Source organism: Nycticebus coucang, chromosome 12 (genome assembly GCF_027406575.1).
Source record: "Nycticebus coucang isolate mNycCou1 chromosome 12, mNycCou1.pri, whole genome shotgun sequence".
Classification (NCBI taxonomy): domain Eukaryota; kingdom Metazoa; phylum Chordata; class Mammalia; order Primates; family Lorisidae; genus Nycticebus; species Nycticebus coucang.
The window spans coordinates 22,103,003-22,127,451 of NC_069791.1; the positions used below are offsets into that span (position 1 = coordinate 22,103,003).

The following is a 24,449-nucleotide window of genomic DNA, read 5'->3' on the forward strand; positions in this document are numbered from 1 at the left end:
TTTACATTTACCATATTTACATTTGCCATAATTTACACTTTGCATCCTTGGCTGTCTTTTGGCTTCCAGGACAACATTCTCTGTGTTCTTGCATATTCAAAATTGCTTGTCCATAGCCTGTACTTGAAAGACAGCTTGGCCGGAGAGAATCCTTGGCTCGTGTTTCTTTTCTTGAGTATATACCTTAAGGATATTGTTGATATGTTGAGTGTCTTCTGATGGCTTCTGTTGTCAAATGTTGCTGTGGAGAGATACCAATATGACCTGCTTTTTTTCCTTCATAAATAACATTTATTTTGCTTGCATGGGCAAAAGAATTCTTTTTTTATTTTAAAGCTTAGTAGCTTTACTAGGAAATGTCTTCATGTTGGCCATTCCTGGTTAATACCTTTCTATCCACTGTGTTTGTCCAATATGAAGATTTAAGTCTTTTATTTCAACAAAAGCACCTTGAATTATAGCTTTAAAATTTGTTCTGTTCTTTGCATCAAGTTTTAACTTCAAGAACTAATCCAAACATTGCCTTTGTACGTGGGTCTCCAATGCACATCTTTTCTTTCTATATTTTCCCCTAATCTTTCCTCCTTCCTTGCCTCCCTCCCTTTCCCCTTCCCCTTCCTTCCTCTCTTTGTCATCATTACAATGTAGTCTATTTTCCCACTGTATCCATATTCCTTATTATGTATTTTCTGTGCTCACTTGTGCTGTTTTCAATTTTATTTTAATGTACTTCCCCTCTCTTCTGCTTCTTTTCTGATCTCTGCTAGGTCATATTTTATCTCTTTCTATTGTTTTTATATATCTCCCAAGAGTTTCTATATTTCTGCTTTGAGGCATTATTTCTAAAGTAGCCGTTTCATTAATTTTTTAAAAATCCATGATAAAATGTTTGGTTAAAACATCGATCAGCTCCATGGCCATACATTTCCAGTGGGTTTTCTTCCTCTGTAGCTAAATTTTGATCCTTTTTCTCACATTTTTTCTTATAGTACATTTTGATTTATTATTATGTGCAATCTTGAAAAATGAAATTCATGCTTGAATTAAGTGGATTATTTTTCTTGGACCAGCTATTTATGAGGGCTAAGAGGTACAGAATAGGTTTTGCCTCTTTCCTTCTCTGCTGTCAGAGAAGCAGACTGCTTCCTAGAATTCTGGCTTCTCTGTTTTATTATTTATGTAGCCCACTTCCCCTGCTTCTGTGGACAAAGTTTGACCCAGGAGGATGTCTACTGACAGTCTGCTCACAGCAAGAAGGAATAGAGCTTTCACAAAACAAGGTCACTCACCTTCAGAAATCTTAGTTTTCTTTTTCTCTGGTGTTACTTAATATCTGCCCCTGAACCTTCTTGCTCCTCCCTGAGTATTTTCTTCACTTCTTCTACATTCTCATTTGTTTATGATAACTATTATATGATCTGGGACCTACCATTTTTCTTAAAATAAAATCACAATTTACAGGAGGTGAACTATCCTGATGTAGATAGCCATATTCATTTTTTAAATTAACTTCTTCATATTTCGACAATATGAATTATTTCAGTCCTGAAAAATAGTGCACACATGTGAAGAAACTGTGGAAGAACAGGAAAAGACCTGCCCAAAAAAGGGGTATTTGTTCTAGTGCCGTTGGCTCTTGCAGTGCCAGGAATAGCCTGTTCTTGCTAACAAGATTAGAAAGCCCTTAGGTTCATGGGCACTGGGTAGAGTACACAGGAGGTTTTGCCTCAGTAGAGGAGGATAATTAATGCTACTCTGAGCGGTGCTATATGCTTACTTAATAAATCTTAAAAGTTAAGGCCAGAAACAGCCTGTTTCTAAGAAACCTAACTATATCTAAATAAACTCAAGAAGAATTATGGGAACACAAAAGTATCCATCATTCTAAAATGTAAAATTAATAATACATGACATTTAATCAAAATTGTCATGCATCGAAAGAAGTAGGAAAGTATGACCATAATGAAAAAACCCAATTAACCAAAATTGACTCATCACTGACTTGTATGATAAGATGAATATCAAAAAATTATTATAATTATATCCCATATGTTCAAAAAGTTAGCTGGAGGCATGTTAAGATACAAAATAAGATCCCAGTTAATGTGCTAGAAATAAAAACCACAATATATGAGAGGAAAGGTACATTAAATATGATTAATTGTAGGAGAAAAGATTAGCAAATTTGAAGACATAGCAATAAAATTATCCAAAATGAAGCACAGAAAGAGAAGAAAGAGAATTTAAAAGCAATTAATTGAGTTGTGGGACTTCATGCAGCCTGATACATGTTTAGCTAGAGTCCCTGAAGCAGGAGAGAGGGGGAACAAAAAATGTTTTAAAAAGATAATAGCCCCAAATTTTGCAAGTTTAATAAAAATAGAAACTTCAAGCACAAGAAGTATAGAAAAATCACATAAAGTCAGCCCATAATTAAATTGCATAAAACTAGCAACAGAGAGAAAATCTTAAAAGCAGGCACAACTAAAAGACACCATTATGTACAGAACATGAATGTAAAAGATTTTTCATTAATGGTAGATTATATTTTTTAGAAAAAAAATCTAGCAAGAAAACAGTAAAGCAACATCTTTAAAGTACTAAAAAAAAAAAAAAAGAAATCCCAACCATTTTCAACATAGAAAAAAAAAAAACGAGAAAAAATAGGCTAAAAAATTAAGGTAAAATAAGAACTTTTAAAGACATACAAAAGCTGAAATAATTCACTTTTGAAATGGAAGAAAATTGACACCAGATAAAAGGAACTCTTTAAATCTAAATAGCAACTATGCAGTATGGGCTTTATAACAGGTAAAAGTTGAATTATGACAACACTAGAAAGATTGGTGGAAAGAAATTGAATTGGTGTACTATCACTTGAAGGTAGACAGAGATAAGTTAAATATATGTATGTGCACACACCCACACACCCACACACATAGGATACCAGAAAAATTTATACAAATTTTAAGAAAGGAAAACACTGTATTAAAATTGTAATACTCAAGTCATATTGACTTCTGCAATTACAAGAGATTAAGATATAGGCTGGGCAAGGTGGCTCATGCTTGTAATTCTAGCAGTCTGGGAGGCTGAGGCAGTAGTGTCACTTGAGCTCAGGAGTTTGAGATCAGTGTGAGCAAGAGCAAAACCCCGTCTCTACTAAAAATAGAAAAATTAGCCAGACATTATGGTGGGTGCCTGAAGTCTCAGCTACTCAGGAGCCTGAGGCAAGAGGATTGCTTGAATTCAGAAGTCTGAGGTTGCTGTGAGCTAGGCTGATGCCATGGCACTCAAGCTTGGGCAACAGAGTGAGACTTTGTCTTGATGGGGGGAGGGAGAGGGAGAAAGAGAAAAGGAAAGAAAGAAGCAAGATATAATATACAAAATAATGAAATTTATCTGTATATATTGAGTATTATAATTTAATAGTTTTTTTCTTCACACCATATATCCTAATCACTTATATAAGAAAGTAAAAAATTGTACCTGGTAAAGGAGACTAAATAGAATTGTAAAACATATTCATTTAACCAAAAGAGGATAGATAAAAGAAGAAAAAAAATGAATGATAGGACAATTAGAAAAGAAATAGCAAGATGATAGACTTGAATGTAATCATATCACTTATTACATTAAATGTAAATGCTATAAATAAAATTAAATGACAGAGATAGGAAGATTCACTGGTAATATGCTTAATTATCTCTATGTTATATACATTCCAATGTTTCTAATTATTCATTCAATGAATATTTAATTTATTTCTATTCTACAATGGGCACAGCATTTAGTACTGGGCATATGTACTCAATTATCTGTTTATAGTCCTTCCTTTCATGACTCTTAAAATCTAGTGTTAAATTTAGGTAAGTAAATAGACACAGTAGAGTATAGTAACTGCCTGGGCAGAGAAATGTGATTCTGTCTTCAAACCCAGAAACAATGACAATGCTTTTATATTATTAACAAAATGACTACAAATTGCACTGCTTTAATTACCCTGATGGGTAATTTTCACATCTGTTAGAATATATGAAGAGTTTCTGCTAAGCAACTGGCTATTTGTAATTAAAAATTGAGCAGTATCTGTGGGGGTCTCCTGACAAGTCTACTTCCATGCATTTATTATTTCTCAATTCTCTTCCACTACTAAAATAGCGGTTCTAACGGGGGCCAATTTTACCCTTAGGGGACATTTGGAAAAGAGTGGAAATATTTTTTGTTGTCACCACAAGGGTAGGGTATTATTGGTATCTAGTGGGTAGAGGCCAGAAATGCTGGTAAAGATTCATAAATGCACAGGGCTAGGACACCCCCCCCCCATAATAAAGAATTGTGTAGCCCAAGATGTCAGTAGTGCCTTGGTTGAAAGGCACAGAATTTAAGTGACTATCAATCCAAGTTTGCTCATGATTTCCTGAGTTTTAACACTAAAAAGTCTTGTATCTCAGGGAACTCTTAAGACCCAGGTAAATCATGAAGGTTGACCACTCTAAATCCTAATATTAGAAAAGCAGTTTGTGTTCAAGAAGTTATTTCTTTTGGTATGACCATTTGGCTTCCTATTGTCATGTAATAAAAATCATAGTTGGCATGAGCATGCCTTGAGAACATATTTTGTTCAGGATTATGCGAATCATGTTACCTGTGTTATATTTTTTATCATCTTAAATATTGTACAAGATTATTATTATTATATCCATCTTACAACTGAGAAAAAGTAGATTTCCATTAGGAAAATTGTTTAACATTACATAGCTTATTAGAGTAGAATTGGGATTATAAAACAAGGTCTATCAACTGGAGTTTAGTGAGCACGTTCCTGCTTTGAAAGATAGAAAATATTTTCTCCACTGTGCCATGCTGGTTACATGGCCTGTATTTATAATAATGATTGCTTGAATTACAAGTCAATGGAGTTTTATTTTATGTAAGTATGGGTTTCATTTTCTGAGTTGTTGATGGCTACAGTTGTGCATCAGATTTGAGCTGGTATGAAAAGCTAAATATTCTTTTTAAAAAGTACGGAATTTAAAACCAAAGAGATTTGAGCTAGTGTGATATTTGATCCAGAGTGAATAACTTAATTTCTCTGAGCCCCATGGGGGTAATGGGTAAATTAAATAAGAGTCACTTGCCTAAAGTCTAAAGCTTGTGTATGTGGTATATCAGAGGAATTTCATAAATGGGAATTCTAATTACCTGTATGAGGAAATGGCTTGATTTAAATGGCATAGATTAGCTTATTCATGACGTTTTTATTAGCAGAGTAGGACAAAACAATGCGAATATCATAACGTTTATAGCCTAGTATAATGAAAAAGCATTTGGAATCAGAAAGGATTGGTAGCATTCCAGTTTAGTTACTTAGATATTGTATAAATATGTAACATTTATCTTCTGGAAGAGAAATGATACTCTTTATCAATCATTGTACATCTTCCCTAGGAACGGTGACCGGTTCTTTTTTTTTTGAGACAGAGCCTCAAGCTGTCGCCCTGGGTAGAGTGCTGTGACGTCATAGCTCACAGCAGAGGGAGGCTCTGGGAAGGGACAATCTTCTGGCCCCCATGGGGATGTTTTGCAGACTGGAGACAAGCCTCAAGCAACTTAGTGCTCTAACAAGATAAGATCCGTCATTCGTTAGCGAGCAGGTGTTAGACCTTGAACATTGTGGTGCATCAGGGTGGGAGTCGAGCCTGTGGAGAAAGAGCACGCAGCGATCCTTAAGCACGTACGTAGTTCTCCGGACCCGCTACACCTGTTGTGTATCGTTTCAATGAAAGGCCACGGGGGAGGTTACTGGGGGCTCTCCTGCTCCTAGGGGGAGCCTCACTTCTTGCAAGCTTGTAGTTTCAATCCGTGTACCAGCTGTTTCCTGTGAGCGGGGTTGGCATGACATAGCGGCATGAACACTTCCCATTTATTTTTAAAAAGGGAAAAGAAAACCAGTCCCATTTGTAACACAATATTTTCAAAAAGAGCAGGCTGAAAATCAAATGTCCATTGTAAATACTGTTCTGAGTGACAAAGGTTCAACTATGGAAGTGAAATATCTGTTTTTCCTGCAGGCAGGAGTCACCCATCTGAACAGGTGCAGTTTTATTTTCTGTTTGCTGGAAGGAAAGTTCAGCTCCAAATGTAAAGATGCAGTGAGAGTTGCAATGTGATTAAAATGACTAAATTATCAGTGTACTGAAGGTGACCACTAAATAGGGGTGGGTAATGCCCATTTTAGTTTTGTTTAGAGAAACAGTATGCTTAGAGATAAAAAATCCACCAGAAATCTGTAATTCTCTGATGAATGAAGTGACATTTGTGAGAAAGGGGGTACAAAAAGAGGGATTGTGATCGTGATTGTGGAAGAATTACCACCCCAAGTTGGAAGATTTTCTTAGGAGATGTAAGATTAAACTCCCTTTCCTTGAATAAGATTGTTCAAGATTGTGGTGAACAACAGATGGCCCAAGCACAGGATATAAAAGTGAAGAGGCAGGCCACCAGAGGTCAATTCCAAGCGAGCAGAATTTCCATTGTTGAGAGGTCTGAGGAGGTAGGCAGCCAGGAACTGAACTGGAAGTGTTTTCCATTGTGCTTGCAAAGATTTACCCATATATTCCTTTGCTTTTTATTTCATATTCTTCCTCTTCTAGAGTGGATTTCAAGACAGTCTGATCACTCTCCCCTTTCGCTTTCCTACTGCTCGTAGAGGAGTAATTATGGAACCTTTGAATCAAACAGGTGGATTTGGGAAATGAGAAAGAAGTACTGAAATGATGGCTTTCCACGGACACTGAGGTTGACCCAACTTAACAGACTAAGATGAATCCGAGACAACTAGAGTCATCTTAGTTGATGCCATAATTAGATTATTTCCATCTAAACACACTCCTGGATGTAATAAAGTAAGCCCCACCACACACAGGAGCCTTTGCAACTGACATGCGGCCACTAAATTTCTTTGGTAGTGTCCTCTGCCTAAGAAAACTTCCCATTATAGCTGATTTTAGTTTGTTTGGGAAGCCTAAAATTCTCGTGCAACATAAATAACAAAAGTTTTCAGAGCCATAATAATTGTTGATGAGGATAATTTTGGATACATGGATCATTTGGATATTATAAGCCAAGGATGTATGAATACTGTAGAACTTCCAGCGGAAACTCATTCAGGGGCAGATCCAAGTTTTATGGATCTTGATGTCTATATCATTTTGGATGGCCATATACAAAAAATAAGTAAAAAGTAAATAAATATTTAATAGGAAAAACAAGAACTTTGGAGATTCAGATCCTTTCCTTGAATTTCTTTAGGCAATTGCCCGAAATGCTCATCCAGAAACGCTGGTTGACTGGGCTGGAAGCTACTCCTACCGCACACAGGGGCCTTTGTAAATGACGCGTGGCCACTAAGTGTCATTGGTAATATCCTCTGCCTAAGAAAACTTCCCATTAGAGCTGATTTCATTATGTTTGGGAAGCCTAAAATTTCCGTGCAACATAAATAACAAGTTTTCCATCTAATCCTCGTCATTTCGTCGTGAGAACTAAAAACCTCACGCATCTCCACGCGGAGTTGTACAGGTACAGGGGTGGCGCCCCCAGTCGTGCGCGGGCCGCGCAGACCGCGGGGAGCGCACTCCGCATGTGGCTGGGGGAGCGGCGCGCGGGAGGGCGGGCGAGCCGGGGCCGCGCCTTCCGCTGATTGGCCGGGCCCGGCCCCGAGGGGCGGGCTCTGCCCGGCGCTCGCCCGGCTCGGGTGGCTCTGTTGGCACCGTTCCTGCTGGGTCGAGTCTCTTCCCGGCGCTGAGCCGGACCCGGGGAGAGGTTTCTGAGGGCGGTGCGAGCGCAGGGAGAGGAGTGAGGCTGCCGAGGGCGAGCGGCGGGCTGCGGGGCTGCAGTGCGATGAAGCAGCGGCTCAGCGAGCGGAGGCTGGCGGTGTGGCGAGGCGGGCCGGCCCGGGGCCCGGGCTGCTGCTCCGGAGGCTGCTGAGGCGCCGCGGCGGCCGGCGCGGAGAGCGGCGGGCGAGCGGGAGGCGAGGCGGCGGAGCGCGGGGGAAGCCGGCGGGGCGGCCGGCGACTCCGGTTGGCCTCCGGGGTCGGGATCCCTCGGGTGGAACCATGCGGGTGGCCAAGTGGCTGACGGGGCTGCTGTACCAGCTCTCGCTCTTCATCACCAGGTCTTGGGAAGTTCACTTCCACCCCAGGCAAGGTAAGGTCACCCGCGGGACGCCTTCAGCGGCGAGGTCGGGGCGCGGGGCCCGAGGGGGACGTGTGGAGAGGGGGCGAGTGGCTCAGCCGGTTGAGGGACGCGGGCTCCGAGGGGCTCCCGGGACTCCCGGATGAGCACACAGCCCTGAGCATCCGGAGATGTCGCGGTCGCTCGGGGTTTCGAGGAATCGAGGGCGCCGGGGACACCTCTCACTCGGGACCACGCGGCGGGGTCTCGTGGGGCAGGCTGGCGCGTGCACCCGGGGGGCACGAGCTGGCGGCGGCCGGGAGCCAGGAAGGACTGGGGACAGAGGTGGGCTGCTCAGGGCTGTTAGTGGTGGGATCGTGCTTGGGGAGGGTGGAGCAAGTCCGAGGTGTGGGAAAGCAGGGCAGGGACAGTCACAGTGCGCACGTATGTGTGCGCGCGCGTGCACCAGCGTGTGTGCATGTGTGTCCTCGGGTGTATAGGGACCCGGGACCTTTAGCGGGCTCTTGTAGTTGAAGACGTTGTGAATGAAGGGTGAGGAACGCATGGGGGCTCACCCTGAACTCGCCATATCGCTGTGGTTGCAGAAGCCCTGGTGAGGACACTAGCCTCCTACGAAGTGGTGACCCCAGCGCGGGTCAATGAGTTCGGAGAAGTGTTCCCTCAGAGCCGTCACTTCAGCCGCAAGAAACGCAGCTCCGGGGCGCTGGAACCCACGCCATTCAGGACCCACTACCGCATCCGCGCCTATGGGCAGCTCTTCCAGCTGAACCTGAGCGCCGACGCAGCCTTTCTGGCCGACAGCTACACCGAGGTGCACTTGGGGACCCCAGCGCTCGAGGCCCAGGAGCGCGACGCGGCGCCAGCAGACCTGCGCCACTGCTTCTACCGCGGCCAGGTCAACGCGCGGGAGGACCACACCGCGGTCTTCAGCCTGTGTGGAGGCCTGGTAAGTGTTCTCTGGTCCCTTGGCATTTTCTTGGGATACGGTCGAGGGCAGCGTTTAGGGAGCAGGGTCTGGGGTTTTCGAGTTGGTGGTAGATGATTGGAGAGTTCAGGGTGAGCCACCGGAAGGTCTAAGGTGTACCCAAGCCAGTGGTCACTCGCAGCTATTTAGGGAGAGGAGTCTGGAAGACTCTAAAGCCTGAACAGAGGAGTCTGGAAGACTCTTCGCCTGCTGGGCATAGTCGACCCTCTGTGCATAGCTGACAGCATCTTTCTTGAAAGTGCCAGATGCTGGAGTAGTGACCAGAGAGTGGCCTGTGGGGCCTGTGACACAACTGGAGGATGGTTTCTAACCGGTGGGCAGGCTGTTTAACTCAGATGTACCCATTTATGCTGACGTTTTGAGGCTGAATCTCCTACATGTACTTAAGTTTGGTCCTGGAATTTAGAATGCTAGAAAGAAGAGAATGAGTATACGTAAAATGGAAAGACTCCACTGGTAAGGTTTGAACAGGAGAAGTTCGTTTTGTTGATAATGGGGATGGCACCAAATAGGGAAGAGTTCCAATCTAAAATTCATTGCATGTGAAACAGTCTGTCTGGTACCAGCATGTGAGCAAGGATCATCAGAGTGAGGAGAGTAAAAACAAACAAACAAACAAACAAAGAAAGATTCTGTCAAAACTTCACTGGGAAGAAAGGAAATGAAATAAAGTATCTGGCCCTCTGTGTTTCATTTGTTTCTCTCTGTCACTAAAACAAAGCTTCTTAACTTTTATTTATTTATTTATTTATTTTTTGCTGTGACCTTCTTCAGCAGTCTGGTGAAACCCAGGAACCCCATTCAGCATAATAACTTAAATGCATAAAATGATATACATAATGTTAAAAAGAAAGGCAATTAAATAAAAACAGGAATAAAATATTACAAAGCCAAATTGTGACATAGAAATATATACTTCCTTATTAATGCATTTAATACGATAATAAGAACTATTGGTGGTATCTATTTGCTACTATGCTATTATGGTGATGAAGTGTGTAAACAATTCAGTTAGCTACATCAACTCTAACGTGTATGGAAGTATTATTTTGACTTGGAATAGAAAAAAAAAGAAAGTAATATTTTACTGGTAACAGAGCTACAATATCTGTAGTTTCACTCACAATCATAATTGAAGCAAATCTTCAATATTGGAGGTTAGTTAAGATAAAGGTGTGACTTTTACCCATCTAAGTTCATGGAACTCCAGATCAAGGATACTTGTTTAAAACAGATATTATCTCATTTTGTCAGTAATTCATCTGAGAAATACATTAAAGAAGAAACAAGAACTGGGAATTTGTTTACAGGATCCTACAGGTATTCTAGCTCTTGTTTAGCACAGGCATGCACACACTTTAGAGATAATTTTCAGAATGTCATCACTGTTTCTTCTTTGAGTAAACAAATATTGATCACAGTTCTCTCCAGGACAAATGTAATACTTCTTTCAGATTAAGAGATTTAAGATGCCTTTCTGGGTATGAGCGTTGGCCATTACTAAGAAAATTCAGAAAGTCTCTTTGCTCTTTTTCAAGTGATTATTTTGAAAGTTGTTTTTACATAAAACGCCTCCAATTTCCTTCCTTTTCTTCTAGGGACAAATGTAAAATATTTGCAATATCAGAATGTCAGAAACACACTCTAATATTTACACAGCCATCTATACTTCAAAGGAAAGAAAAAGATTCTCTTTTCTAATCCTTTTAAAAATAATGTTTAGGTTGTCAGGAAAATCCTAGATTTGCTACCACAAATTTGTCATGGTCAGTATATTTTCTTGATTTAGTATTTTATGGCATAGAAAACATTCCAGATGGGAAGGATTATTAGGAGTGATGTTTCTGCTTATTTTGATTCATGTTGGTGCAGTTCAAATTATTATTCAGTATTCCTTTTGGAATTCAGAAAGCAGGTGAAAATGTCTTTGAGTCAGGAGGTGATCCTTTCTTGTCATTGTGTCAATTTGGATATAGTTGCCGAAGTCATTATTCATCATGCATTATTAATCTGATTTATTTATGTACTTTGCTTTTGAAAAACTTACTGATATCATCAGCATATGTCTATTTAACTTTCAAAATTTATTTTCATGCCTACATAACTTAGTTTTACCTTACTGGACCTTTTTTTTTCTTTTTCTTTTTTATCTTTTTTTTTTTTTTTTTTTGAGACAAAGTCTTACTTTGTCACCCTTGGTAGAGTGCCGTGGCATCATAGTTCCCAGGAACCTCAAGCTCTTGGGCACAAGTGATCCCTTTGCCTCTGCCTCCTGAGTAGCTGGGACTACAGGTGCTCGCCACAACACCCAACTATTTTTAGAGAGGTGGTCTCACACTTGCTCAGGCTGGTCTTGAACTCATGAGCTCAGGTGATCTATCTGCTTTGGCATCCCAGAGTGCTGAGATTACAGGCATAAGCCACCACCCTTGGCCTACCTTACTGAATTTCTTTGCATTTGTATAAGGTTAAGTTGAGCACATCAATCATTGTAGAGATAGAAATTTCTCAGTAATATAGTACCAGGAACTACATTTTTTTTTTCAGTAGTATAACCAATGTTAAGTCTAACTTAGTATTGACATAAATGACATTTCTTTAATTTTTCTCATTTTTGGTGTTATCACTAAAACAGATATTAGCTACCTATTTATGACTGCATTTTTTTTCTACTCTGATTCTGACATTAAATTTCTTTAGATGAATGGTTTCATCAAGTTGCAGAACCTCTGGTAGGTTTTAGAATTCATCTGCCATATATTAGATTCTGATTTTTAGTCTCTGATTAGTCTTTAGTCTTTATATCTGGATAAATTGTAGTCTCCAAAGCCAGGACCAGCTCAGTTGTTCACAGATTAATGTTGATACAAAGCCTGGGAACTCAATAATGCTAATCTATGGCCCTGTTCTTACTTACTTTCTAATTTATCTTTGTTACCTTATATACTTGAATTGATGATCTAGCTTTGACCTCTATCAATTCATTAAATGCTAACTGAGGTTTACTGAATGATTTTGGAGTCAGTCTTATTAATTTAGAGATACTTTCTTATTTAACTAGTTAATTTTTGCTTTGAATTAGGTCACATTTTATTAAAGTTTTTTTCAGAATATATGAAAATAAGCATGAAATCTCATTTTTTCCTGCTTTGTGTATTGTCTTATACATTATAATTCAAGCGTACATTGACCAATTATGTTCTGGGGTCTATGCATTGTTAGGGAGAAGGATGAAGGAATTGTAATGTCCTCCCATTCTTCAAGTGTCTGGTGATATTCCTTGTGCCAGAGTCTCTTTGTACCTTTGTGTCACTGGCAGCTGAATTCTAGGCCTGAGAATTTTTGGCCTTTCTTTTCCTTGCTCAGTTAGAGCTCATTGGTCTTGCTTGCTGACTCATCCCCTCTTGGGCTATCACTGGTGCTGTAATAACCCTTTGAGTCTGGCCATAACATCTATTTGATTTCTTGTCTGGCTGATGCATGGCTCAGCCTTCAGATACAAGGTCCTGCAGCAGTACCCACCAGGTCATCTGATTTGGTGATGCTCTTGGTAATCTTGCACACTCCTCTACGGTACTCAAACCCTCTTTAGCATTTGAGAGTACAAAAGGACTCAGTTTCTCCCTCTGTCAAACCCTTTTAGACCTCTAAATTTCGTGTGTGTGTAGAACCCTTGAAAGGGTCCATTCTTCGAGTCTCACATAGCATGCTGAAGCACTTCTCTTAGCAGTGCTTTGTAACGATCTGATATGCCTTCGATTTCTGGGATTTTAAACCGTAGTGAAGGAGTTAATGCACATCCATTTCACCATGTGTCTTGCCTCTGTTGCCCCCTCATCCCGTCATCTACTGAGTTACCTTTTACATCTCATTCAACCCATTACCTTTTTATCTTCCCATTTGAGGTAGCACCTACCCCTCTCTTCTCTACTGGCTGCTGGAGAATGTGGCTTATGGAGGAACGACATGAAAAACAAGTCAAATTGATGTTTTCAAAGTGTTATCCCTGTACCGCCATTTGTTAAAATCAATTAATCATATTTATTGATTCGTTTAGTTGCTAGCATTCAATTAACCCAACACATGTGAGCTTATCTTTGCATTTCTATGTGGTTAATATTTTCCCACTTTTAGAAATCTTGATATTTACATGTCTTCTTTTTTACCAAGTCTCTGAACCATAACTAGTGTTGTTTGATTTTCTTCCTAAGTGTTTTGAGCTTGAGAACCAGAAGAGGCTAAGAGTCTGCCAGAAATTTTCTGTTTAACATGTGTATAACTCTTGCTTTTCTAATCTTTCCTTCTCTATAATTTTTCCTTCCCATAAGCATTTATTTATCCCATGAGTCAAACATCACTGAACAGAGATTTATTTGTATATTTCAAAGAAAAAAATGTATAATACGTATAATTATGGAACTGAATCATAAAAGTTTCTATAAGTAATGTAATGGCTAATGAAACTCAATGTTTTTAATCCATTGATAGACTACTACATAATGTGTAGTTATCAGGCCTTAATATTCCTGTGTTCACCTCTAATCTTCTTTATGTCATATTATCTATCGTCTTCATATACTGATAAATATTCTTACCAAATTAGACATCATATGGACTTCTTTTTTTATGGCCATATAATTTATCTTCTCATAATGTTGATACTCTTGCCAAAGTTGAGATCAATATTTAGTAAGTAAGTTAGCATATACTTGTTGGGATGGGATGTGTGAATTTTATACAGACCATTCCTGACAATCCCCACCACCACCCCGTACCTCTGGTAGTCTTCTTCTAATATTACCTAGTGGGTTCATTTCTTCCAAAGGCCCTCAGGGACTAACTTGACCACCTTGACAGTTAAGTTCATTCTTTCTTGTTGGGATTTGAGGCAGTGCAGTCTTTTGGTTGAAGGAAACAGTTTCCAGATGTGATAAAACCAGACATAGCATCCATCTAGCTTATACAGTACTATCATGGAGTGGCCTGCAGTGGCCCTGTGTACTTCTTTGAAGTTTCTTACATGAGCCATTCTACAATATGCCAGGCACTACTGCTCTCTGATGACTAATTGTTGAGTTGATCTAGTGACTTCCTGTTTACACAGGAAATACAACTACAGAAACTGTCAATAGTGTCTTTATTGCCTTTGTCGATTCTGGCAAAATTTCAGTTCTATTGTTTTCTCTTACTTTCCCAGACCAGATTATTATCGTATATATATATATATATATATATATATATATATATATATGACTGTAATATAGCTCCAGATTATCACTCATTCCATTCTGTATTTATATTTTTGTTGTTTGAAAAACTCATAAGAACCTCTTTTAGTTACAGACATACTTGCTTAATACTAGTCACACAACAGTAGAGAAATTTTCTATGCCTTTACTTTTAACATTCTAGTGCATGTGAGTCCAGGTCCTATCAGAAGCAGATGCCAAGATGTGATTTTATTTGGGGGAAGTGTCTGTGTTAGAGAAACTAAGGAGAGGTGGGAGAGTGATGCAAGTCTGGAATAGATGAAGAGAAGGACGAGAATGTGGGGTAGAAGCATCCTAGCCTGCTGAGTAGTCCGAGCAAGGTGTACCAAAGCCCTCCTGGAGCCACACATGGCCAGAAGAGTCCCGTTCCTCCCAGGATGAGTCTACCTTGGTGTCACTGCCATGCTTGGTTACTAACAGGGAGTAGCTCTTGGGAGATATGGCCAGGGTGTAAACACTGTTGGATTTAAAAGTTTCCTTGACTAAAGGGCATAGAGTAAAAAGTTTTGTGTGAACTTTAAATAAGGAATGATAAAGAAGGTGTGATTAAAGATTGATGAAAGAACTGTGCTGGGGAAAGCTTCTCAACTAGACTTTGAAGGAAGGATAAACATATGTAGATTTGAAAATTCAAGGGCTTCTTGTGGGTCTATGCAGCTGAGAAATAGGGTAGGTTGGGTGCTGAGGTAAAGGTAAAGTCGGAATCACTGTTAAGGGCCCAGAATACATTGCTAAGGAGTGAAAGCTTAATTGTATGTGGTAGGTTTGTACGATCTGTTGATAGGAGCAAGACCAGGCCTTTCCATGCCTGCAACATCGTGCAGGGTATAGGGAGGCAGTGAATCGCTGAGAGGGACACTGTTGTAGTCCATGGGGAAGGGAGAGAGGCTACTCAGAGTGATGTTGCAGTGGGGAAAGAGAGAAGCAGGTGACTATGAAAGAGGCACTACTGCAGACCAGTGGTTTTCAACTTGGAGCAGTGTTGTTTCCAGGGACATTTGTAATATCTGGAGACATTTTTGATGGTCATAATAGGGAATATGGCAACTCTAGTGGGTAGAAGCCATGCTGCTGAACATCCCATGATGCGCAGAACAGCCTTGTGCAACAAACAGTTGTTAAATAGTGCTGAAGTGAAGCGCCCTTCCAGGAGAGCCCCGAGAATTCTGCACCATAAGAGAAGATCAAATGGTTGTAATGACTCTGGTTTAAATGGCTGGATGATCGTGTGGCCTTTAGATATGAAAGGCAAAACAGGCGGCAAGAAAGAAGTGTTTATTCTGGACACGTTGGTTTGATTCTTTCACAGATTTACTTTAATCTTGTCAATTGTTTGATTTAATTTGCTCTTCATTCCTGAGCTATGGGCACTGAGCCCTTCCTGATCCATTTTGAGGCTTCCTTCCCATTCCCTGATCTTTGGGAATTGGCCAGATTTTCCTTTATTCCACCACTTGACTTTTTATCCATATGTATTCTCATGAAACGTTGAATTGAAATTATTTGTCTACATTTCTATTTCACTTACAGAATTCAAAAGCAGAGATGACAGTCATATTCATTTTAGCACATAACTCAGTGTGTGGAAATGCTCAATACATATGTGAATGAATAAACTAACAGGGGCAACCTTTATTAACATATGCCAATATTTAGCCAGGTCTTCTTCAGTCATTCATTGCAGAAAGGAACTATTTTTGCAATTCTAGTTGTAGTACTTTGGCATATTTTAGAAAGTTTTTGTATTGATTAATTTTTTTGCATGCGACCTAAGTTAGTTGTGTTCCATTTATAACGTCTTTTATTTGGGCTTACATCACACCTTTGTTACTTGTGGCTTTATTTCTGTTTTGCTTATTATAACTGTTTTCTCACAATATATTTAAGCTGTCCAATTCATGTTAATAGTCAGAGGATGAAACAAATTGTTTATTTTTTTCAATAAATACTTATTTATTATCTAGCAGCCACTCTCAGGCATTGATGGTACAGCAATGTCTTTCCTATTGGAACAGTATTGTTCTTATTAATTAAAATATATTCATGAGCTAGATAAATGGCTTATTGCTATAGTCAAAGCATAGAGAAGGCATACTGGCTCTTAAGTATCTCAATCCAAGATGACACAAACCATTTCTATGTACATTGAGGAGAACTACATTTCTGCATCTACTTAGAGCAGAAGGGCTAGATCTAGCAAAGTTGCATCTACCTGGATGCAAAAGGGCTAGAATACGAGGGGCAGTGATTTCCCAGGAGGAAGAGAGGAACATAGACAATGGTGATCAGTAGTCTCTACCACAGGCTGTCCTTGTGTTCACCAAATATCCCTTTGTTCATCTCTTCCTTCAAACATATGCTTCAAACATACTCACCTATCTACAAGGAGACAACCCTAAGTTCCCACAGGGGCACTATGTCTGGCTCAGAGTCTAGGATCTCTGGGTAACATATAATGTATCTCCATAAAATTCAGATGTGGCATTTTGTGGTTCAGAAAAATATGAATTAAAAAGACAAATTTACCCCCACCCATCCCAAAAGAAAGAAATTTTTTAAAAAGTCATTACTTGTACCTCCACCAACTCAGTCATCAGTATGACTGAGACCCTAACCTCAATTTCCTACAGAAAACAATTATAGGAGGCAAGACCAGGCCTTTCCCTGCATGCAACATTGTGCAGGGTATAGGGAGGCAGCGAGTTGCTGAGAGGGACACTGTTGTGGTCCATGGGGAAGGGAGATTATAGTCACTGATTTTTAGCCATTTTTTATTCTTTCTGGGTAGGAATTGTGGAGACCCACTACATTTGCAGGCAGGGAGTTCCTTGATAACTTTTCTTGATTCATATTTCTAGGATGTCCATTGACTGCCAAGGTATTTACTTTGGTTCTGCCTTTTGGAAGGGTCTTATCCATCATCCTCCACTGTGGCTACATCTAAAATGGGTTCTCGGCTCAGCGCTTGTAGCTCAGTGGCTAGGGCACCAACCACATACACAGGGCTGGTGGGTACAAACCTGGCCTGGGCCTGCCAAACAATAATGACAACTACAACAAAAAAGTAGCTGGGTGTTGTGGTGGGCACCTGTAGTCCCAGCTACTTGGGAGACTGGGGCAAGAGAATCGCTTAAGCCCAAGAGTTTGAGGTTGCTGTGAGCTGTGATGCGACGGCACTCTACTGAGGGTGACATAGTGAGACTCTCTCTCAAAAAAAAGGAAAAGAAAAAAAAGGGCTCTGGGGAGGGTGGCTTCTTGGGGGAGCTTCAGGAATGCTCAGGTAATTTTGAGAACCTGTGGATAACTTTACAGTGAAAGCAGTCAGAGGCTTTTTCAGTCTAGGCTTGAGGATTTTTTGACAATATAATCTCTCAAAAAACTTGGTTGGTTTCTACAGCAGATTAAGTTTTGATAATTACTTTAAGTTAGTTTCCTGTGACAGTTGCCAAAGCTTAAAAGGCATTTATGTTAAATCTATGAGTGCCAAGAATCTATTATAGGGGAAAAAAATGTTGGATTCTTACTTCACTGGTAAATCAAATAAAACTCCAACTGTTAAAGTAGAAGAAAATTGCAACATTTTGTAATCTTTGGATCAGAAAAAAAAGGAAGAGATAACAAAGGAAAAGATAACGGAAGAGATAACACATAAAAAAATCGATGTATTTGCCTAAATAATAATTGATGAGTACCATATGTCAAAATAATATAAATAAAAGATAAAATAAAAGGAAAATCTATGCCACCAATATGACAGAGGGTCTGGTGTATAGATGGTACGTCTCCCTCTAGATATTGTGTATATTTTTGTCTTTATTTTTAAGTAATATTGCTTTATAAAATTTTGGCAGTATGTCACAAACAGTGTATATTCATTATATACCTATGAAATACTTTTTGTGATTTCTTACTATAAACTTCTGATTGTTATGTGTTTTGCTTTGATGTCTTCATGGATATTTTAGTGAGAGTTTGGGAGACACTGTCCTGAGGACCACTCGCCAGACCCCACAAGAATGTAGCCATTTCTTTGCTAGCTCTCTCTGCTGCTAGTGAGTTCATTGACTTGCCTACAAATAAGAGAAATATTACAGAATTAACTGCTTGTTATTGCTATTGCTGGGACACAATATTTGAACTTGAGTGTCTGGGGTATATTAACCTTGGGTAGATGAATTTAGAGTCATGGTTTTATTTTCTTGATTTGGATGGGTTAGATCAGTTTCTCTTTAAGTGAGGTATCAGCAATATATTTCCTTGTTATTGACTCACATTTATTTATTTATTTATTTATTTATTGTTTTGAGACCGGGCATTACTCTGTGTCCCAGGCCAGAGCATTGTATCATCATAGCTCACTGTAACCTCAAACACCAGGGCTAAAGCAAGTCTCTCGCCTCAGCCTCCCAGGTAGCTGGGACTAAGCCTGCACTACCATGTCATGCTAATTTTTCTCTTATTTGTAGAGACAGGGTCTTGCTCTTGCTCAGGCTGGTGTTGAACTCCTAACCTCAAGTGATCCTCCTGCCTCGGCCTCCCAAAATGCTAGGATTACAGATGTGTGCCCCCGTGTCTATCTTGTCTCACTGTTATACTGGAGATCTGGAAGTGTCTCAAAGCGGGGAAAGTAAAAGGAGTGCTTCCAGAGGAAGAAGAAAAACTCATCTTTAAAAAAAAAACCTTACAGTGAATTTTCTGCTTTATGCATCTGGAACCAATTCTATGTTTTCTTTATATTATTGATTCATTCAGTTATTCATTGTGTGTTTGTGTATAATACATTGCTTCCTAGGCATGATCATTTCATCTTATAATAAGAAACTGTCTAGAAGAGAAACCTTTTTGCATTGAACAGAGTATCTCAAAATATAGATGAATCCCAGAGTTCATCTTTGTGATGTTTTATTATATAATATTCATATTCTGCCTATGGTAGAAAGAGTGGCTGTAACATCTTGTGTTTTTAGTGGAGAATTTTTCATCCTGTTTCAAAATATGTTTAGTTTTAAAAGTTACTGAGCTCCAGGCTGTGCCCATAGCTCAGTGGGTAGGGCGCCGGCCACATAACACCCAGGCTGACAGCTTTGAACCAAGCCTGGGCCAGCTTAAGAACAATGGAACAATGACAACTGCAACAACAACAAAAAATAGCCAGGTGTTGTGGTGGGCGCCTGTAGTCCCAGCTACTTGGGAGCTGAGGTAAGAGAATCACTTAAGCCCAAGAGTTTGAGGTTGCTGTGAGCTGTGATGTTACAGCACTCTACTGAGGGTAACATAGTGAGACTCTGTCTCAAAAAGAAAAAAAAAGTTACTAAGCTCCAATAATGAACATCATTTTAGTACTTATTACTTTCCTTAGGAAAGTGGGTAGACAAAATTATTTCCATTTCGTTTTACATATGTGTATTATGGAACTTATGGTCTGAGATATGAAGTATTTTCCCCATGATTTCATAAACACAGAACTTATATCCATGCACTTTGCTTATAAATATCATCATACTGATTTTCCTATGATATATGATTAAATATTGAAAAATACTTCAGTTATGGGCGGCGCCTGTGGCTCGGTCGGTAAGGCGCCGGCCCCATATACCGAGGGTGGCAGTTTCAAACCCGGCCCCGGCTGAACTGCAACCAAAAAATAGCTGGGCGTTGTGGTGGGTGCCTGTAGTCCCAGCTACTCGGGAGGCTGAGGCAAAAGAATTGCTTAAGCCCAGGAGTTGGAGGTTGCTGTGAGCTGTGTGATGCCATGGCACTCTATCGAGGGCCATAAAGTGAGACTCTGTCTTTACAAAAAAAAAAAAAAGAAAAATACTTCAGTTAAAAATTCAATAGTGCTTTATTTTCAAATGTTGTTCTTCAGTTGCCAATCCTTACTGTGATAAATACACATCACTTTTAAAAAGGGTCCAGTTTGTATTTTATACTTGTTTTTATCCTTTAATAAAATCTGAGAATATATTATTAGTTATAGGAATATAGTACATGTGTTTGCTATGTATTTTGAAAATATATGTGGATGAATGCCACAATAGAGAAATAAGAATATTTTGGAAAAACAGTTGTATAAAATCTTCTAAATATATAAGATTTCGGCCTGTGGGAATAAATTGGAACCAGTTGTATAATCACTTACTACCTTTCAAAGCAGCCTGGCAAATAGAAGATTGTTACTCTAAAAAATTGGGAAACCCTTGCCCAAGTGAAAATTACTTTTGCTTCTTTTAATAGTCATTGAAACAAAGTGTTTGGAATTTGATTGGCATTTATCATAAATCAAATTGCAGTGCCCATCTGCAGATACACACGTTGCTAAAAATAAGGCATGATCTAAATATAATTATATGAACCACCTGTTTTGTAAAGTCCTCTAATTCCTTACTAGGTTCTTTCCAAGTTAAAAAAGAACTATGTGCTTCCTTAGGAGCCTTTAGGCAAAGCCCTAATATTTTTATTATTTGCAATGGGGTGGATTATAGAAAAACTGATGGAAGTAAAATGCTTTTAAGTCTTTCATTGATAAATACAAAGAGAAATCACTTTGAGGACAAGCATTTGCCATTTTGCTTGAACTTAGTGTTTTCAAACATACAAGGTTTTATTTAAGAAAAGGCCTTTGAGTCACAAAGGCAATATTCTTACCAGGCTAGAGTGTTCTCACACGACTTAAAAGGAGGTGCTGATGGCCTCTGGATAGAACTATATTCACTTCCTCTCATATGGGAACACAGGTTGGACCCACATGCAGTTTTATTGGACATTAAAATAGAAGTACCTCATAGTCAAATTTTGATCCAAAAAGAGTGTAAGAAAATTCTATGTTATAAATATTTTCAAAATTGCTTGGAGAGTAATGTTATGTTATTCAAGCTGGTTTTGTGGGTGCATTCAGTTAAGTAAACAGGCTGTGTCATGTCTATTTGTATCTTTTATCAAGATACTATCACATTTCTCCTCTTCAGCATGCTTTTTAGAAAGGGATTTTCCATGAATTCGTGTTCTCAGGTTTCAAGAACGGTGTCTTTGTTACTTTTTAACAAGTATAGTTGAAATTAGTTTTCTGGGAGGACAGACAAAGTGTTTTTGTATGTGTTGAAAATAAGTGATTTATACTTATCCTTGGGAAACAGACACTGGTAGAATTAGTGATGCATGTTAGGGTGTAGGCCACTAGAAAGGTATCCAAGAAATGGATAAGAATTATTAATATTTATAGCATTAAAAAAATTTTATAGACTATAATTCCTGTGCTTCAGAGTCAGTAAGAAATTTCATTAACTTTTAAACTATTTAATGTGTAATCTTTACGTATTACTACACTACCTGAGTGCCTAAACATTTTTTAACATTGAAAGAAAACCATCATGTAAATGTATCTTAGATGAGTCTCAAGAGTATCATAATTTAAGAATATTTAGGAAAACACAAGAGGATTACTAAGGGTCATAGAAGGAAAAAATCAGGTATTTCACCATGTTTGTTATAATAGTGTTCACTTCTACTTCAGTGTATTGAGTGCCTGCTATGTTTCAAGCTCCTGGTCTGGGGGAATCCTGGATGCAGTGAGCTCACCACAGGGTTCCTGTCTAGGGGCACCCGGTATGCAGCGGGCTCACCACAGGGTTCCGGTCAGGGAGCTTCCGGGATGCAGTGGGCTCACCACAGGGTTCCGGTCAGGGAGCTTCCGGGATGCAGTGGGCTCACCACAGGGTTCTGGTCAGGGAGCTTCCGGGATGCAGTGGGCTCACCACAGGGTTCTGGTCAGGGAGCTTCCGGGATGCAGTGGGCTCACCACAGGGTTCCTGTTTAGGGGCACCGGGTATGCAGTGGGCTCACCACGGGGTTCCTGTTTAGGGGCACCCGGTATGCAGTGGGCTCACCACGGGGTTCCTGTTTAGGGGCACCCGGTATGCAGTGAGCTCACCACGGGGTTCCTGTTTAGGGGCACCCGGTATGCAGTGGGCTCACCACAGGGTTCCTGTCTAGGGGCACCTGGTATGCAGTGGGCTCACCACAGGGTTCCTGTTTAGGGGCACCCGATATGCAGTGGGCTCACCACAGGGTTCCGGTCAGGGAACATCCGGGATGCAGTGGGCTCACCACAGGGTTCCTGTCTAGGGGCACCTGGTATGCAGTGGGCTCACCACAGGGTTCCTGTTTAGGGGCACCCGATATGCAGTGGGCTCACCACAGGGTTCCGGTCAGGGAGCTTCCCGGATGCAGTGGGCTCACCACGGGGTTCCTGTTTAGGGGCACCGGGTATGCAGTGGGCTCACCACAAGGTTCCTGATTAGGGGCACCCGGTATGCAGTGGGCTCACCACAGGGTTCCTGTTTAGGGGCACCCGGTATGCAGTGGGCTCACCACAGGGTTCCTGTTTAGGGGCACCCGGTATGCAGTGGGCTCACCACAAGGTTCCTGTTTAGGGGCACCCGGTATGCAGTGGGCTCACCACAGGGTTCCTGTTTAGGGGCACCCGGTATGCAGTGGGCTCACCACAGGGTTCCTGTTTAGGGGCACCTGGTATGCAATGGGCTCACCACAGGGTTCCTGTCTAGGGGCACCCGGTATGCAGTGGGCTTACCACAGGGTTCCGCTCAGGGAACATCCGGGATGCAGTGGGCTCACCATGGGCGCAGGGTTCCGATATGGGAGCATCTGAAACAAGTCAGTTAACCTCTGTTTTCCTTATTTGTCTCACTTGTTAGGTAAGGATAATAATATAACTTCAAAGAATTATTGTTAGATTGAAATCAATGTATACACACACACAAGAAGTGTGTGTGCTATGAGTGAGCATGCATATGAAGGAATGATGTCTCGTCTATATCTTGGAGTAAGCTATGAATATTGCTATAAATACCTACCCTGGATGATTTAACCTCACCTCACCAGAGAAAGGGACCTACCTATATAAATTGTCCATTCCACTCTTGACTAACCAGTAGAATGCAAGCCTTCATTACTTCATCCTTTGTTATATAAAACATCCCTCCTATGAAGTCTCCTGTCTCCTGCAGAAGAATAATTATAAAGAGCAAACAGATTTATAAATATAATATATGATTAATGTGCTGAAGAAATCCAGCAGATGAAATGCATTTGTCAGGAGTGGGGATGGGTATATGGTTACCTAGATATCCGGTCAAGGAAAATTTTTTCTGTGTCCTTGCTATTTAAGCTGCTGAAACTTGAAAGATGAGATGAGGTAGAAGTATGAGGGGTGGGAAGTAAGGAAAGAACTTAGGCAGAGGGAGCATCATATTTTATCTTGAGGAAGAAGATGCCATGCCTAGTCCATCCTGTATCCATCCAGTTTCTCCCACTTCTACCTGCACTGTTTCTAATAATTGTTCTGGAGTTTCTTTAATAGAATCAGGAAAATAGACATACTTAGTTCTTGTTTTCCTTCATTACACAAAGCGTAGTGAAGTATACATCTTGTTTTCCAGTTGTTGGTTTTGGTTTAATGATATGTGTTGAAGTTCCTTCCATATCACTACATAGAATGTTAATTCTTCTTTCGTTTGTCTGCAACTACAAGGGATCCCATCTATTGCTGAACCAAAGTTGTTATAAACAGACTGTGGACTTTTGAATTGGTTTCAATATTTTTCTATTAAAAACAATACTATAGTTAGTATTTGTAAATATGTTATTTCACCCCATGTGCAAATGTAGAGTACACGTAGGATAAATTCTCAGAAGGTGAAATTGCTCTGTCCAAGGGTAAAGATGTTGGTAATTATGTTCGATATTGCCATATTGCATTGCATGGCATGTAATTGTACTACTTTACCTGTTTAACAGTAATGTAGAAAAGTACCTATTTTTTCCATGGACACACATTTGGAACATGTTGCCAGTCTGGTGGCAAGTGATTTATAAGTTTAGTATAAAACTCATTTGTCCTGAGTAATGTTTAACATCTTCCTCCTTTTTGGGAAATTTCTATTAGTATTTCTTACCCATTTTTCCTTTGAATACTGGTC

General features: G+C 40.1%; 1 protein-coding gene across 1 annotated transcript in view; it reads left to right on the forward strand.

The window, feature by feature from the left end:
• Positions 1 to 8,120: 8,120 nt before the first annotated feature.
• ADAMTS20 (ADAM metallopeptidase with thrombospondin type 1 motif 20) overlaps positions 8,121 to 24,449 on the forward strand; it is a 165,841-nt gene continuing 149,512 nt past the window's right edge. Inside the window, exons 1-2 of the mRNA XM_053556101.1 lie at positions 8,121 to 8,211; positions 8,784 to 9,145. Coding sequence (XP_053412076.1) covers positions 8,121 to 8,211; positions 8,784 to 9,145 — 453 coding nt within the window. The remainder of the gene's footprint in view (positions 8,212 to 8,783; positions 9,146 to 24,449) is intronic.